The sequence below is a fragment of the Oxyura jamaicensis genome, chromosome 1, assembly GCF_011077185.1.
Source record: "Oxyura jamaicensis isolate SHBP4307 breed ruddy duck chromosome 1, BPBGC_Ojam_1.0, whole genome shotgun sequence".
NCBI classification, from domain to species: Eukaryota; Metazoa; Chordata; class Aves; order Anseriformes; family Anatidae; genus Oxyura; species Oxyura jamaicensis.
Window position 1 is genome coordinate 191,392,282 of NC_048893.1, and position 19,073 is coordinate 191,411,354.

A 19,073-nucleotide genomic window follows, 5' to 3' on the forward strand; every position below is an offset into this window, starting at 1 on the left:
TTCTTTTATGATCAGCTGAAGTTTGCGATTTGTTAAAAAAAGTACATTTTACAAAAGCATTTAGGAAATGGTTAGGCTTCTCTGCCTCTGATGATAAAGATGACAGATTTTTGTTTCTTATACAACCATTTTTTTTACCCACTTAATCATTTAGATATTGAACATTGACTCCATTATGACTGCGTGAATATTTCTCTGAAAATGTCCCAATATGTCTTACTTCAGGTTCTCACTCTGAATGGACCTTAATTCTATCATTTTAATGGCTGTCTGTGGTGGAAATTATGGAAGAACTATTCTTAAAATATTTACAAATTCCTGTGTTCATATAATAAAATAAATTCAATTAATTTTGCTTTACTTTGGTAGGGGAAATGTATTTGGTAATTTCCTAGCCTGAATATTTTTAGATTTTAGATTTTAGATTTAGATTAGATTCCCTTTACAACTGAAGATGCTGAAATGCACTAAAGGAACTGTGTAACACATTTTATATTTCAAATTTTTTGAATAACTTGATTTAAACTGTAAGCATAGGGTGTTTTCTTGAACCATAAGATGTTTTAAATTTGAAGTAAAAGAGGAAGGAGGAAAAAGAAGGAGGAAAAGGAAAGAAAGAATTACAGTTTTTCCTTATTAAATATTTACTATTGGATTTTGAGTATTGGATTTTTGATGAAGATAAGTGTGCTAAGAACCTTCACACCTTGCTAATATTTTTCAATGACAAAGCTTATTGAAGTCAAAAAGAACAAAACAAAAATGAAAACAAACAAAAAAACAAATCCCCCACCATCATCACACATACAAAATGAATACAGTATGACATATAAAGCCAAGCAGAAGAATAAATTGATTGCCACTGACAAGATTTTTAATGCAAAGTTAACTTTGCTACGTTGTACGTAGCAACACATAGACTTTTAAAAGACACATAGACTTTTAAAAGTTCCTGACCATTGTGAAGTTAATTTTTCTCTGTTAACATAGCACGGACATTTGATTCACATTTCATTAATGGGAAAATTGAAGTAAATGTCTGTAGCTTTTATCTCCATACTCATTCACATTAAGAAATTTCTTTCTACTAAGAAAAGTTCAGTTTTACATGGGATGGGCTTGTGTTTCTTTATCATACTATTTGATCATATGAAATTGTTTTTGTTTTTAATATATATAATTTGTATGCATATTTTTCCATATGATTTTTATTTACTTTAATAGCAGTTGCTATGGGGGGGGGGGGGGTGGATGGTGGTGGCGGAGAGAAGGCTGGAGAATAAAACATAGTCCTTGCTAATCAGATAAGAAAATATGTACTAAATAAATAAAAACATTGGGGGATAAGGACACTCCAACAACCATACTATCTTTAAGAAAGATATCAAAGTGTATAGCAGCATCCTTTTTGTATTAAAATCAGTAGAATTATGTAAGGAAGGCTTGATTCAAACTACTTTCTTTTCCCTCACAAAGATCAACAGGTACCTCACTAATATTAACAGATGCAGAATTAACTCTAGTGACCTGAAGTTTGTACCTCTTCTAGCTATAATTTCTTTCCAACATTAGTGAAACAAGTTATCTTTCAATTTTGTTAGACTTCTGTAGATGGGAGGCATGAAAAATCATGTAAAAACATGTAAAAGCAATTTTTTATCACTTTGCAGCAGACATAAAAACCATACATATGATCACTTACTGCCTTGATGCTTTCAAAGTGTCCACCTTCTTTATCAAAGTCAATTGGCTGCCCATTAAGTGTCCAATAGAAAGTGACATCTAGTGTGCTGTCATGAAGGGCTTTGCAACTGAGGACAATGCTTTCTCCAACTGTTAACTCTATCTTCTTGGGAGTCAGCTCTATTCTTGTTGGTTCTTGAAATATAGAAGGATAAAGAACATTTTAATGGAAGTCTAGTCATGGCAAGGCATCAATATAATGTTTTTGAGTTCTGCTTGGTTTACTCAGACCCTGCATTTATTTATTTATTTATTTATTTCAAATATATAGTGCTAAATACTGAAATATATATATATACACACACACATATATATATTTGCTTGCTTTTAAAGCTGTAACACCTGGCATCTTGTGATTATATAGTTTTGTCTCGTAAAAAATAAATGAATAATAATAAAAAAATTCAGGCATACATATACAAAGATGACCATTGAAAATGATCTTGAACATCTAAAATGAAAGGCAATATAAGAATTCACCTGCCAAGTGAGAAAAATGTGGCTTAGAAATTAATTGTAACTCAGTGCTTTGACTACTGTCAGTGTTCTAAGAAACTAAATTATCTTTCCTTAGAATGTTTATTGATACAATTACTGTTTTTTTTTTTTTGTTTGTTTGTTTGTTTGTTTGTTTTTTTCAGACTTCAATCCTCTTCAGAAAGGGGTATGAGCAAGTGACATCCCAAAGATAAAATATGTTAAAATGGATACTGATTTTTATTTTTTCTTCCCCTCTCTCTCTCTTTTTTTTTTTTTTAATTTATAGAACTATTTATGATCTGATTGATTTAATATGTATACAAATATTAGCAATGAGATATTGTCAATAACATCAAAATATTTTTGTCATACCTTTAACAGATACTGATGCAATGATTTCTGCAGACCCAAATACATTTACACCTTGGCATAAATACCGTCCTTCATCAGACTTAGAAGCATTCAGGATTCGCAGGCTCCCATGTGGAAGAATAGTTACCCTGAAAATGAAAAATACATAAATATATCTCCATTCCTAGCAGCCAAATTCCATGATGATAAATTTTACAGCTAATAAATAATAGTAAGAGCTGCTTCCTCTGTAGCTCGGGATGAGGAAGATGATAACTGAATTCTCCTGTTTCAACAGGTTTGTAATAAACCCATTTTACTCCTTTTTCCTTAATTCATAAAGTTACAAGGAGCCATCAGTGGCTTAATATCTTTTCACATATATCCATGATGAATATTAATGAATATTGATGAATATTAAAGAATATTTTGTAAAAAGTAAAAAGGTGATTCTTAATAATTTGTATTTAAAGTTTCACTGTTATATTTTGTCAAATTAACCACAATATATTTCATTAAAAATATATATATATCTTAAAAAACAAATCTAAGAAGAATGAAAAGCAAAATGTAAAAGAGAACTGGGAAACAAACAAACAAACAAACAAACAAACAAAACACATGAAGTTAATTATATCTAGTCAAAGTATGATTGATGACATTACTACACAGTGTAGCATAGACGCTTAAATAATCTCTGCTTTTTTTGTAGTTTAGTATTCTTTGTACCTTGAGTCTACTATGATTCCAGTTTCTCCACATTTCTCAGTTGAATAACCCCACTGAAGAATACTCATGAGAAATATTTAGCCATTTACACTTGGGAATTTCAAATTTTGTCTTTGCTTACACTGTATTAGTCATAAAATACATAAGTTATACAGAAGTCCAAATTAACATGATTTAACTGATCTAAAAGAAACAAAGCCCCAAAAATGTTAAATTTGCAGCCCTGAAAGAACATTAAAACAAAACAAAACAAACAAACTAAACCCAATAAGTACAAAAAAAAAAAAAACAAACAAAAAAAAAACACACACCTTACTTCTGTCCTGACAGAGAACCGCAAGGTTAAATGATATCTCTTAAATGGCAATTAAGCCAAACCCTGCTTGCAGATATTGCACATTTATTCCTAGTCTGGGTGGTTGTTAGGGCTCTCCAAAGAACATAGTAGGTATAGGTTGGAAGCTATTCAGCAGGCATGGACACTGAAGGAAGATAATGCTCAGGAAATGCTTTCAGGTATCACATAGAAGTGGAGGAGATGAAGGAGTGCTTCCTTCTGTATTTTGAAAGTAAGATTAAGATCTCTATCTGTATCTAAGTGGGTGGCCTTTCCAGCCATGGCTGGATTTTTAAAAAAGCAAAATTATATTAGATAACTGCTTTGCATCAGAATTTTGAGCTTCCTTTTATCTACCTATTTATTTATTTATCAACGCAAATGGGAAGGTCTGAAATTTTGTTACAATATTTCACACCTGTGACTGGTTTTGCATCTGAAGTAAAAAGAAGTATGTTTCACTAGAATTATATCTGGTTTAAGAACTGACTGGGATGTAAGCTTCCTTCTTTTCTTCTTGGTGCAAGTAGGCTTTTGTATATTTCCTCTCAAGATACTCAGTGATCAATGCTCTGAGGACATGGTATTATTAGTATGACAGTAGCCTTTGCAGAACAGTAATAGTTGTCATCATACTGTCAGCATCAGACAAATGAAAGGACTATGTTTACACATTAAAAGTACTATGTTTACAAATTAAAAAAGCTTATACACAGCATAAGTCATGATATAAAACTGTTTTTCATCCTGATCTCGGAGAAAAAGAAAGTTAGATGCATATGGAAGATTATCTAATGCATCTTATACATATTATCAACTACATTCTATTTAGCTAAAAGCTCTTGGTATCCACGAGGAAAAGAATAATTGCTCAATCAAAGGAATTGCAAACACATTTGCTGGTGAATAGATTGACTTGGAAATTAATACTTTCCTTAAAATACCTAACATTTATTTGTTCTCCCTTTTTGTGTTTGGGAAAAAGCCCATGGGCTGGTTATGATGAAAAATGAAATGCTTTATTTATTCATATAACACTTGCTGTACACAGCAGGAACACAGACTTTTCCCTCCCGCCTTGCAAATATCTGTCATGGAGAGACCACCCATGTAGTATGTCAACATATTTTAATAAGAAAATTCTGTAGGAAAATGTTTTTTTAACATCATAAGCAAAAGGGTAGAAAAGATAGAAGAAATGAGGTTGGAGTACAGTTAAGAATAACTGAACAATTCAGAAAAAAAAATAATAAACGGAGGGAAAAATATGATTATAGATGAAAGCATAGAAAAGAGATGGATCAAGGTGATAGTCTGGAGATTATTGTATCTAAGTGTAAGTAAAACTTAAAGGAGATAGGTGTTGTCCATCCAAGCACTGAAAAAATTGGCATATAAGCTAACTCTCTCCATAGAAAAAAGTGTCTACATAATAAAGTGGAGAAAAAGAGAATGTCTCAGAATCAGTAAATATGCTGGTTTAATACCAAAAGCAAAAAAAGACTTTTAGCAAGAATATTAGTAAAAAGAATAATTGGGATAATGATAGCAAATGGACAGGAAATAAAATTCAACATGATTTAATTAACATAAAACTGCAGGGCAAGACTAAACTATTGTAATGTTTAATAAGAAAGATATTTTCTAGAGAAAATGAATGCAGATTTCTTCTTCCAAGTTTTCAGTGATGAGGCTACTGGAATTCACATGACTGTTTAAACAAGTTTAATACAGAATTTTAAGATGTTTAGGGAACTGTCTGAACAGAAGAGGAAAATGAATTTTGTTGAAAGAGAGCTGGGTCTTTGAAATATCATCTTATTTTTCATAATGACAAGGATACAAAAAGAAGGATGCTAGAAATTTGCTGGAACAAACAGTTCACTGATGCAGCAAGTACTAAACAGGAGGGCTTTGCTGGTTCTCAGAGTCACATTCATAGAAAAGTAGTGAATGTTGCTCTGTACTATACAGCAAAGGCAAATGCAACCCTAGAATATAACAGATACTAACCAGCAGCTCGTTATAAGGAACTGAGAAAACATAACCTGGTATATAGGTAAAACATCAGTACTGAGATCATCAGTATTCAGAAAGATTAATTTTAATCAGATCTAGCAGTCATGAGCTCTATTATCATGATGACCAAGAAGGAAAGAATACCTGTCTGTTTAGAAGATGCTTGTAAAATGAAAGATAAGGTGAGATGAGCTTCTATTGTACATGTTAATTCATGGATCTTTCTCATAGAACCAGTAGTGTTTCTATTGACAGTAATAAAATGCTACAACTAATTCATATTATAGATATCTAAACTCAGATATCTCAACCTGGAACTGAATCTCACCCTCAAATCTTGAGATAGTTCCACAGACTTAAATGCCTATTATCACCTAACATCACGTGAGGCACAAAATCGCAACTGCTTTTTACATCAAAAGTGTAATTCAGAAATGAATTCCCCTATTTTCTCCCCTTATTCTGGCTTTGGCTATTATCAAGAAGCAGTCAAGAAGCTCATGAACTAAACTTTCAGCCAAAACTGAGAGGTATTCTTGAGGAGTGCATCAGTTTTTGGCCACAAATATGCATCCAAGACATGGGATGGGAATAAAACTCCTGTGAAGAGAAACCCTGAATCAGGCACTGTGGACAGTGGCAACTTATGCTCTGTGAATTTGCTCCTTTCCTTTCATATTGAAATAGTCCAAAGGTATCCAAGACACCTGCATAGGGCTGAGAAATGTAATACAGAACCTATGAGATGACTTAACTGCTTACAGCACAGATATAGAGGCTTGTGTAACTGTGTCTTTTGGAAGTCTGGATGTGAACCAGGATACTACAGGGACTCTCAAAGGGCAGTAGGAATCTAGGGGGGAGAGAGAAAGGGAGAGGCAGATGACTTAAGACGGTGGTGTAATGTTAGAGACAGTCTAAAGAATTAAAGCATATAAATTCTGCTGCTGATGGTAGTGGTGAGCACTAAATGTCACGCTGGTCTTTGAACTTGAACACCTGCTCTCTCAGAAATCAGTTAACCACATGCTTCACTGTATACCCATGAAGCTAAAAAAAAAAAAGATTGATAATAAAAAGAGCTAAACTGAAATTGAATGTGATTTTCTAAGTGTATATGACGTCTGTGTATATTATACTTTCCCACTATGATTTTATTTGAAGTACTGCAGCTGTTGGATGCCCAGCTTACAATGCTTGTGGTTTTCTTGTCTGGAATATAAGCAAGTTCGGAAATACATATTAACCTTTCTATACATATAGCCTTTCTGTAAAGTAAACTTTGTTAATTACAGCATAATTCAGTAAACTAAGTTGAGAATTGTTATAAAACCATAAAAGCATGCATAAGAGTATAATTTTTTTTTCCTTAAAGCTTCATGATTGGACTTGGATTGACATTGGAAGGCTACAAAATGCTCAGTAATTATAGCTTTCAGACAATATTTCCAATTGAATATTTTCACTGTAAAAACATTTGCAATCTATTCAAAGCTCCTATTCAGCAGTAACACTTAAGATTGGAAACATTTTTAGTACATTCTTTTAAACAAAAATGCATTAACTCACACAGATCAGCCCTTTCATCAATTTTACCCTTTTACCAATAAAATATTTATCAGAGAAGGTAAGATACTTGATAAAGATGTGCTTTTTTATTTGGAAGAATGAAACTTCATATCATTTGCATGTGGCAGATGGATTTGTTCTGGTGATTAGAAAGGTATTCTTTGGGACTGTCTTCTGAGAAGCTGATGAATATAAATTATAGGAAATGCTGGGTCTTTCCTTGAAGATGTTTGAAGGTGTTTGGAAGTCCTCTGCTTGCCAACTAGAAATACCTTCACTTAATCAGTGCTGAGTAGCAGAGAGGTAGAGAAAACTGATGATGGGATGAACAGAGTATGAGGTCCACACAAATGTGAATGACAAAGTTCAGGTTCCTTCAGGCTTGTTATGATTTAGCAAAGAGTGTAAAACACAGTATTTAAGAGTTGCTCATATCAGAAGTACTAGTGTGGCATAAAGAAGTATCTCTTATTTTACCGTGTTTTGATTTTAAAAATTCCATGTTTCTTCCTTCCTGCTGTTTTATGCATAGAAAATGAACTTGTGAGAGTGGCTGTAATATTTTGCCTTATTTTGAGGGAAAGGATAAAGAAGTAGGACATGCAGTCATCACTGTCTTCGTGTAAAACAAGGAGGTCTATTCTGCCTGCTATATTATTGATGATTATTTTCCCTTTAAGTTCTTAAGTATAAATGAAATTAATTAATAGTCCAGATCCTCTTATCGCTTTGCTGTGCTTCAGACAATATATTTCCTTGTTAATATCTGTTACCATTCAGTAAGAAAGTTCTCAGATATTGTCTATAGCCAACAGAGGACATACTGGTTTAGAGGGCGGAAAATCTCAGCCGTTTTTATCAGCAGGGACAGTTTTACCTTGATTCACCAGGGTCAGGATGTGCATTTGTTCTTCCTATCACATGTAAAATCAGTGAGCAGAGTCTTCCATCAAGATTAAGATAATGAGAAGGGGAAACTCTAAGTCTGATTCTGTTGTATCATTCATAACAGATTCTCACAAACAGAGGTACTGATGCAGTGGCTAGGTTTTGTTTTAAATTCTGTGATGGACCCTGGAGTTAATATATTCAAGGAGATGAGTGGTTGAACACAGCAAAAGTTATAATTACTATACAGTATTTAGGATTTTATTGGAGAGTAATAGAGGGGACACTGATAGAAATTAAAGCCAGGCAGATTATATTTGGAGCTTTATATTTTTGAAATATATAAATATATACATATATATATATTTTAAAAAGCCAACAGGAAAGCCAAATGTGCGGGCAGTTTTCTGAGGGGATGAAGAATTAGCAATGAGTAGTTTGATTAAGCTATGCTTACTTTTGCCTTTCTATGTTTTTATTTATTACTTTTTTTTTTTTTTTTTTTTTTTTTTGTGCTTTTGACTCTTCCACATTAGGACTGATAACAATCAAAGCAATCAGGAGAGCATTAATGAGAAATTCATTGAAGATTTAGTGAACAGTTTTGTAAACTTGAACACACAGAAACTAGGTAAAATAAGATTGTAAGTTATTCAAGTGGTTAGAATTTTTTCCCCCATATATTTCAGCAGGGTCTAAAAAAGAAGTATGAAATTGGTTTGCGTGCATATTGGAAATAAGAACCTTTAAGATGCGAATGCAGAGAAGCTTCTCTGACTCACTTAGCCTGTGGCCCTTTAGAATGTTTGGATCTGAGCAATCTGTCATTTCACATTAGCTTGGATATGGGACCTGTCAGTATTCTTTAATGTAGACTACAAGGAATCAGGACAAGTATTTGTAAATAACTGAAAATTTTATTTCTCCTTGAATGACTGTGAGTTCTCTCATTTCCCTGTGCTTTCTCTTACTCCTTCATAATAGATGTACAAGCCTCTAAATCTCACAGGAAATGAATATGAGTTATTGCTATAGTAAAACCACTTAAATAACCAGAATACCATCTACTTTATATACATTTTTTATATTATCACACTAGATGGAGTTTTTTATTTAAATATTGTTGACCTGATTAGAAACAAGGTGATGTCTGGCCCAATCCCTTAGCAGAATACAAAATTAGTTGGATTTTCTTCAGGTTTTCAAACATTTATAACAGTGTAATTCCTGTGTGTGATATGCTAGGTCATGGGAATATGCTAAGATTTATCATTAATGTGCTGTAAACTACTTCCAGCTCTATTTAATCTAATCTATGCAAACTGTCTCAGGGCAAGTTTTTTTCAAAGGAGCCACAACTAGGCCTATCATTTTGTCCTTGACGTTTGCAGCACAGAAACATTTGTGTATGCAAATGCACAGAATTTAACAACACAAATAGTGTCCATATAGGTACATGCAATTTCAGGTGACAAGCATTACAAGTTAGGTTTTGCCAACTAATGTAGTTCCTGTCCTAAACACAGAGAATAAGTACAATTTCTGCAGTGTTGCTGAACAGTAATGGCTGGGAACCACTGATATGTCAAAATGAACATGGTCTCTTGAAGTGCTTTTTTCTCTGTATGAGTGGGTTGGTGATTACTGATTTTACAGTGCTTCTTATTAATTCCCCATTTCAGACAGGTACTTCAGTACATTATTAGCTTTAAAGACCCTATAATAACTAAAGTCAATTTATGGCCTTAAATTTGTAAACATCTGCAGTATTAAACTCAATCAGACCATAACTGTAAATGGAATAGAGATTCAAATAAGTAATCCATTACCTATATAAAATAAATAAAGCTTGTCATTATTCTAGTTTTCAATAATACTCTTAAGTAAGAGAGATTAGTTTGTACATTTTGAAAATTTAGTATCACTTTGCTAACAGACACCTTGCATTTCTGCTCTAATATTATGCCTCAAAATGTGTTTGGTCTTGTATGAATAGGAAAAACTGGAAGAATTAATCATAATTTATCTCAGAAAAAAAGTGTTCCAGAGAGTAGGAAGGGCTGTTTAAGGTCTTTATGCTCTTCATTATAGTCAAAAATTTATTTTAAAAGCCTTTTTATAAAGTATGTTGGGTTTAGGACAATATATCTACAAACATGCTGAAATGACTCAAAAAAGATGAAAACATTATTTTGTATTTCTTACCATATTGTTCTCCTGATGCATTTAAAATTAAAACCTATATTAATATTTTATTATCTTAATATTTTAATATTTTTAATAATTAAGTTTATTCTTTTTTTTTTTTTTCCTTACACACTGTTTCAGTGTCAGAAATATTCTGCTACTTAGAAAAAGTTTTTGCTTTTCAAGAAAGTCTTATATCATGATAATTTTTTCCATGTTCCTAGGTGACAACAATGAATTATTAACTTACCCTATTTTTTAAGAAGCTTTAAAAATAATAATGTACTTGTAGGACTTCATAATTCCCTCAGGAAAAAGAAAAATACATGGGGAAATTTGAGTTACTTTAAGATATTTCTGTGTTTCACTCATTAGAAAGACAACTTGGCAGACTGGGTATGCAAGAGTGAAAATACAAATACCATGTACTCAAGGGGGCAAACCTTTAGCCATTGTAAAGTGACAGTTTCATTCAACCACATATATCTGCTTTAATTTATACTGGTTAAAGACAGCTCAATCCAGCCAAACTATCCTATGCCTGAAGTGTTAACATTAACTTCAGCAATATAATATGAATAGCAGAAATATTTTTCATATTAACCTGCAAAACACTAAAATTTAATTTCATTAAAATGAGATTGTTGTAAATTTAAGACAGTTAATTAGATGTTTACATGGGAAGTTTTCATATGCTCAGGACAGCAGTAATCTAGCTAAAGCATTATTATTGTAAGCTTTGTAATAACACCCAGCCAGATGAAACCTGCTTTCCAACACTGATTCCTGTTCTGCAACAACACTACTAGAATACTAACTTCAGCTTATACCTCCATATAATAAAGAACTGAATTTAAATCTTTCCCACCTCCTTGACTTTTTAAAAAATTTTATTTATTATTATTATTTTTTAGAGATAGCTCCTGTTTTCATATGAATAGAAGAGTTTTGTAGATAGGAAGAATTGACAGCCTTTTCATTAGAACTCATGCATACTCTCTCAATATGTATATATACATATATATATATATCAATGCAATTGACAATGCAAAAGAAAAATAAATGTAATCGGCAATTTTAAAATTTAAATTGTTTAAGAATGCCCCAATGGATCTGTTTTCTACTTTCTAGTGATCTCTACCTTGCATACCTAGGCAGTCAGTTATTTGGGTGTCAATGGGAGCAGAATGTCATAATCCCAAGGAAGACAATCAGGTACCAGTAGCCAAAGCGGGTGCTTATTTCTTGCAAGGGTGGCTAACAGATGAGAATCAAAAGAGCAAAAAGCTGTGAACCCATTTAAAAATCCCAGCATGGAGTGCTGAAAAGCAACAAATTGAATACATGCACTCTATGTCCCATTGATATATCTGAACAACCCCAAAATATGCACCTGTTCTTGTCTATCATTTCTCCTAGAAACAGACACTAAGATGAAAGGAGTATGCTCACAGTATGTGAAGACTGAGATCATTTTAATGATCTACTGATACATGCTGTTAGTATAGCATTCTATTAATTTCTCATTTAGCACCTTTGAATTTGAGGTTGTTTTGCAAAATTCTGTTTTTTTAACAATATCAAATGTGTAATCTCAATGTAGTTCAAAGATCACAGAATCACAGAATCACAGAATTGTAGGGGTTGGAAGGGACCTCAGGAGATCATCAGGTCCAACTCACCTGCCAAAGCAGGTTCCCTAGAGCAGGCTGCCCAGGTAGATGTCCAGACAGGCCTTGAATATCTCCAGAGGAGTCTCCACAACCTCCCTGGGCAGCCTGTTCCAGCACTCCATCACTGTTACTGTGAAGTTCTTTCACATGTTGGTGCAGAACTTCCTGTGCTCTATTCTGTGGCCATTGTCCCTTGTCCTGTCCCCACAAATCACTGAAAAGAGGTTGGCCAAATCCCTCTGTCTCCCACACTTAAGGTATTTGTAAACATTAACAAGATCCCCTCTCAGTCTTCTTTTCTCAAGGCTGAACAGACCCAGGTCTCTCAGCCTTTCCTCTTAGGGAAGATGCTCCACGCCCTGTATCATCTTTGTGGCCCTCTGCTAGATTCTTTCCAAGAGATCCCTCTTTTTTGTACTGGGGTGCCCAGAACTGATGGGACAGATGAAGTTTGGAAGAGCTGTCACATCCTGTGATCAAACTGACTGTGTTGTCAACTGGAGAAGCTCTAATTTTATTTCTATTATTTGGTACTGCTAGGTCCTGAAACAATAAGGATCTAAGGATCTCTTTCATCCTCCTCCTGTCTCTGTAAGAGTGCAAAGTCTGCACTTAGTACATTTTTGCTCAGATATAAACTCTTTGTGCGAAGACTCAGTTTGCAGGATGAACATTTTACTTGGATCAATAACTAAAATTCTTCACTAGCTGTTTAGAAATTTCTTTATAAGATACAACACTCCACATAACTACTGGCATTCTAACTATTTCTGTTGTGAAGTGGCCCCTATTTCACTAACTACAAGGGCTCAGTTGGAGTATGGTCTAGTTTGGCATACTGTTTTCATGATCATTCTAGACTTAGTTATTTTAGCTTTTGAAATAAATTATCTGAGAGGTCTGTGGAATTGTCAACATTGATAATCTTGGTAGACTGTATATAATAAATATGACATAGATTACTATATTGATAGTAATGATAGAATGGTATAATTGTTCCTGCTTTTTCATAAGAAGTCCCTGCTAGAACTATGGTTATTCTAATCAGAGATTACCATGCTGTAAGCAATCAGAGGCAATCCTTGTCACTTGTGTGCTCAGTTCTACAACACTTCTGGGAAATTCTGGCACTTCTTTCTTCTATCATCCTTATTGGGATATAGATCTAGTGGGAAAGATCTAAATAATCTGTCACTACACTTTCTGTCAAAAGAAAGAAAGCAAAGGCTGGAGGCCAAAAGGTATTTTATATCTCCATTTTCACTCTACACTACTTCACACCTTGAGATACAAGCAGTAAAGTAGAGAAATCTGCCTGATGGAACAAACTGTATAAAGATGTGAGAAGTACATACCTGACAAGCACTCTTCCCTCACTAGTCCCATGGTGCTGCCCTAATCTAGTTTGGTGATACAGCAACATTAGCAGATTTCTACATCCTCTGCATCCAATGGCATTCTTGACTGCATCCTCCATGAATGGTGTGCTTAAAAGTCAGCAGCTCTTCTGAACACATGCTAATTTATTAAATTATTGGTGCAAAGCTGAGGATACAGCTGAGCATTCAGAAAACTTCATCAGGAATAGCAGTGCAGACTAAAGACTATACTGTTTCATACATTCAAAATCATCACAGTAATATCTGAGAAGGAAGATAGCTTTTATTGAATACTGTCTAATTTCTTAGCATTGTCAGTTCTCTCTGGTTGTTTCTCTCTCTGTAGCCAACCTAAAGATTAATCATAGAATCATAGAATGGCTTGGGTTGGAAGGGACACTGTTCCAGTGCCTCACCACCCCCATAGTAAATAATTTCTTCCTTATATCTAATCTAAATCTACCCTCTTCTAATTTAAAACCCTTACTCTTTGTCCTATAGATATACTCCCTAACAAAGAGTCCCTCTCCAGCTTTCTTATAGAAGCACAAAATCATAGAATCACTTAGGTTGTAAAAGACCTACAAGATCAAGTCCAACTGTTAACCTTGTACTGCCAAGTCTAGAGCTAAACCATATCTCTAAGTACCATATCTACACATCTTCTGAATACCTCCAGCAATGGTGACTCGTCTACCTCTCTGGGCAGCATGTTCCAACTCTTCACAACCCTTCAGTGAATATTTTTTTCCTAATATCCAACCTAGACCTTCCATGGTACAACTTGAGGACATTTCCTCTTGTCCAATCATTTATTGCTGGGGAGAAGAGAATGACCCCCAACTCTCTACAACCTCCTTTGAGGTAGTTGTAGAGAAAGATAAGGTCTCCCCTGAGCATTTTCTCTAGGCTAAATAACCCCCATTCCCTCAACTGCTCCTCATAAGACCTGTTCTCTAGACCCTTCACCAGCTTTGTAGCCCTTTTCTGGACATGCTCCAGCACCTCGATGTCCTTCTTTTATTGAGGTGCCCAAAACTGTAAACAGTATTCAAGGTGCAGTCTCTCCAGAACTGAGTACAGATAGACAATCACTTCCCTAGTCCTGCTGGCCACACTATTTGTGATACAAGCCAGGATGCTGTTGGCCTTCTTGGCCACCTGAGCACACTGCTGGGTCATATTTATCTGGCTATCAATCAATATCCCCAGGTCCCTTCCTTCCAGGTGGCTTTCCAGACACTCTTTCCACAGCTTTGTAGGCTCCCTTTAGGTGCTGGAATGCCACTATAAGGTTTCCCAGGAGCCTTCTCTTCTCCAGGCTACACAACCCCAGCTCTCTCAGCCTGTCTTCATAGGAGAGGTATTCCGGCTCTTTGATAATCCTTGTAGAGCTCCTTTGGACTTGCTGTAATACATCTATGTCCTTCTTGTTCTGGGAGCCCCAGAGCTGGGCTCAGTACTCCAGGTGTGCTCTCAAAAGAACAGAGCAGAGGGGGAGAATCACCTCACTCCACTTGCTGGCCGTGCTGCTTTTGATGCAGGCCATGATAGGGATAGCTTTCTGGGCTGCAAGCACACGTTGCTGGCTCAAGTTGAGCTTCTTGTCAACAAAAATTCCCAAGTCCTTCTCCTCAGGGCTGCTCTCAATCCATTCTCCACCCAGCCTGTAATTATGCTTGGGGTTGCTCTGGCCCAGATGCAAGATAACACTTGGCCTAGTTGAAGCTTATTAGGTTTGCACAGGCCTACATCTCAAGCTTGTCAAGGTCCCTCTGGATGGCATCCCTTCCCTACAGTATGTTGACTTCACCACACAGCTTGGTGTCATCAGCAAATTTGCTGAGGTTTCACTCAATCCCACTGTCCACTTTGCAGACAAAGATGTTAAACAACATCAATCCAAATACTGACTCCTGAGGAACACCCCTCATTACTGATCTCCATTTGGACACTGAGTCAACCTCCACCCAATTCCTTACCCACCAAGTGGTCCATCCATCAAATCTCCAATCTGGAGACAAGGATATCATATGGGGCAGTGTAAAATGCTTCAGTGTAAAATGCACAGGTCCAGGTAGATGATGTCAGTTGCTCTTCTCCTATCCACCAATGCTGTAACCCCATATGGAAGGCCACCAGATTCATCAGGCACAATTTACCCTTAGTGAAGCCGTGTTGGATGTCACCAATCACCTCACTATTTTCCATGTGCCTTAGTGTAGTTTCCAGGAGTATCTGCTCCATGATCTTGCACAGAGGTGAGACTGACTGGCCCGTAGTTCTCCGGGTCTTCTTCTTTTCCCTTTATAAATATGAGGGTTATGTTTCTCCTCTTTCAGCCAGTGCAAACTTCACTGGACTGCCATGACTTCTCAAATATGATGGACAGTGGCTTAGCAACTTCATCTGCCAGTTACTTGAGAACCCATGGATGTATCTTATTAGTTCCCAAGGACCTGTGCACCTTCAGGTTCTTTAGCTGGTCTCCAACCTGCTTCTGAAGTGGGTGTTTCATCATCCTCCCAGTCCCTGCTTTTGTCTTCCAGGACTTGGGCTGGAACTCTTGCCAGTGAAGACTGAGGCAAAAAAGTAATAGAGTACCTCAGCCTTCTCCATATCCCAGGTAACCAGTTCTTCTGTTTCTGTTTGGAGAGTGCCACAATTTCTCTAGTCTCTCTTTTATCACTGATATACTTATGGAAGCCTTTCTTGTTTCCCTTGACATCCCTGGCCAAATTTAATTCTAACAGGGCTTTAGCTTTCCTAACCTTATCCCTGGTTGCTCAGACATTTTCTCTTTATTCCTCCCAGGCTATTTGTCCTTACTTCCACCCTCTGTAGGCCTCTTTTTTTTTTTTTTTTTTTTTTTTTTTGAGCTTGGAGGAGGTGATCCTTCAATATTAACCAGCTTTCTTGGGCCCCTCTTCCCTCCAGACCTTTGTCCTATGGTACTGTACCAAGCAGATCCCTGAAGAGGCCTAAGTCTGCTCTCCCAAAGTCCAGGGTAGTGAGCTTGCTGTGCTCCTTCCTCGCTGCCCTCTGAATCCCAAACTGTACAATTTCATGGTCAGTATAGCCAAGGCTGCCCTTGAGTTTCACATTCCTCACCAGACCCTTTTTGTTGGTGAGAATGAGGTCCAGCGTAGAACCTCTCTTCTTTGGCTCCTCTATCATCTATCAGGTGGCATGTAGCAGACCCCCAATATAATGTCACCTTTCCCTGATCTCCCTGATCTCCCTGACATGTAAGCTCTCTGTCAGCTCCTCATCCATACCCAGGCAGAGCTCCAAGCACTCCAGTTGCTCATTGACATAGAGGAAAACAACCCCTCCTTGTCTCCCTTTCCTGTCCTTCCTGAAGAGCCTGTATCTTTCCAATTCAACAATCTAGTCATGAGATCCATCCTGTCATGTCTCCATAATGCCAATGAGGTCATAGACCCTGCAGGCATGTGCACATCTCTAACTGCTCTTATTTATTCCCCATGCTGTATGTGTTAGCATAGAGATGTTTAAGTTGGACCCTGATGAAGCTGACTTATTGGCTGGAGTGGCTGGAATTCCTTTGTGCTCCTCTTCAGGTGCTTCCTTGATGAACTGTGACCCTTCTCCAGGCTCTGGGCATCTATCACTGACACTGGCATAAAACTGGGATGGAGGATTGGGATGGACTGAGGTTCCCTTCTCACAGCAATTTTATTTTAAAGCCCTCTTTACCACTTTGGCAAGCCTATGACTGAAGATGGTCATCCCCTCTCTGATGCCATCAGACTCCAGCAGACCAGGTTTCTCAAAGCAAGCCTCATGGTCTAAGTAGACAAACCCCTGTCTGTGGCACCAGTCCTGTGACCATCTGTTGATTTGCCACATTTGATTGGCCCTTTCAATCCCATTGACCACAGTGATAGGGTCACTGACAATAATCACACTGACAAGGTCTTGTTGTTACACTTCTATGTGGTGTTAAAAATATATCTAACTAAACTGTAAAGCTGACTGACATGCATTAGCTTTCTTATATTTTGTGAAAAAAATAAAAAAAAGACCACAATCATCCTGACCTGTGAATGCAGACACCTTGAAGGAAGAAGAGATCATCAGTTCAGTAGAGATGCAGTTTAATAGCACCAGCTTGCCACAAAAACACTTCTAAGATGTATGAATTGTAAATGAGATTTTGCCACAATGGACAATTTTGGGGTCAGTTAAGTTCATTTAGTATTCTGGAAGAGAATCTGCTATGTTTGAAAAACTAGGTAAAACAAGATTTGTGTGTGTGTGTGTGTTACAAGGTGAAATACAGTCTTTTAACTGTGAAAAGGCAGTTAAAAAACATGCTATCTCCAGAGAACTATATTACAGCCAATACTAAAAGTGAAAAGAGTAGAAATTTCTTACTGACAAACAATCTGTTGATTAGGATTGTTTGAACCTTAAAAGCTTCAGTTTACTTTGGAATACCTTGCATTTTAACCAAGACTCAAAAAATTTTGATTATATGTTGTAATAACAGTTCAGTTGGAAGTGCTTCTCTTCAAAAGGGACCGCATCTATCTACAGCTGTATTATTGTGCATGAAAGAAAACAGATGGAATTACCCTGCTGAAATAAGTTATGATCAATAGATCATAAACAATAGTAATGATATAAAGAAAACATTTCAGTGACTGTATCTGTGCTACTCTGCCAGGCTGCTTGTAAAGGTGTTTTAGATGGGAGTGTTCTACCATGCACAGGAAGATGGTCAAAGACCTCTTTGGGACACACACTCAGGCTCATCCCATTTTACTTTATGAAAAAACCCTCCATTCTTAACCTCTATCTCCTTCTTTTCGGTGTCTGTACTGCTTTTGCAAAGACGGTGTGTTGCAATAGTTAAGACATTCCAAGAAAGGACTGGGTAGCCAGTGAAAAGCATGTGGGGAGAAGATGAAATAACTAATGCCATGATGCCAGATGGAAACACCGTTTCAGGGACTCATATTGCTCTTGCTGCTGCTAGCCACATGCTCTTTGATTCATGGAATGTGGGGACCCAAGCTCATATTTATCTAATTAAGTCTGGGTGCACATCATTACAGCCCACTGATGGGATATTAGCACCTGATGAAATTAGCACCTGATCACCTCTACCAATGGTGATCAGGTGCTAATTTCAAGATATAAACTGCTATTGTTGCAGTGCCATACCACTAGTTGAGAATGGGCATTAGAGAACCTCTCACTTTGGTCTAGTGAGTTGTGGCACTACCTGTGTGACACCTACAGATTGGTGGCGCAGCAGGTGGGCATCATTACAAGGTCTCTTACTGCTGGAATTGTAATGGAAAGCCCTAATGACAAGAATTGGCTCATGTTGTTGTTTGAGGTAGTCGAAGTGGCATTGGGGCATTCATCTTCACTGTTTTCCTAATTTCTATTTGCTTACTTCCACAGTTTTTCTCCTCAGTCTTTCTTCCCTGAAAATTTTCCTGCTCAAAGCAACACATTATCTCATCTCTCTCCTTCCCTAAACTAAAGTGCCTTATCAATAACATTAGTGTAGAGTTAGGAACACAGAGTATAGAAAACAAGGTGAAAAGGATACAATGTCACTGGGGTTAACCCGCTGACAGACATACAGTTGTGTCATATAGTTATACAGATAAATACTCACCAGATTAATTCATTTTATAAATTCATATAAGTGTAGAAAGCTCCTTTCTCAGGTCACTG

The 19,073-nt window shown here is 36.4% G+C and overlaps 1 protein-coding gene across 2 annotated transcripts in view; it reads right to left on the reverse strand.

Annotated features, from left to right (window-relative positions):
• The window catches only part of CNTN5 (contactin 5), a 691,903-nt gene that overhangs the window by 64,736 nt on the left and 608,094 nt on the right, over positions 1-19,073 (reverse strand). For both annotated transcript variants that reach the window (XM_035328324.1, XM_035328319.1), the window contains 2 exons: positions 2,596-2,723; positions 1,703-1,878 (listed from right to left, as the gene is read on the reverse strand). In XM_035328324.1, coding sequence (XP_035184215.1) covers positions 1,703-1,878; positions 2,596-2,723 — 304 coding nt within the window. The remainder of the gene's footprint in view (positions 1-1,702; positions 1,879-2,595; positions 2,724-19,073) is intronic.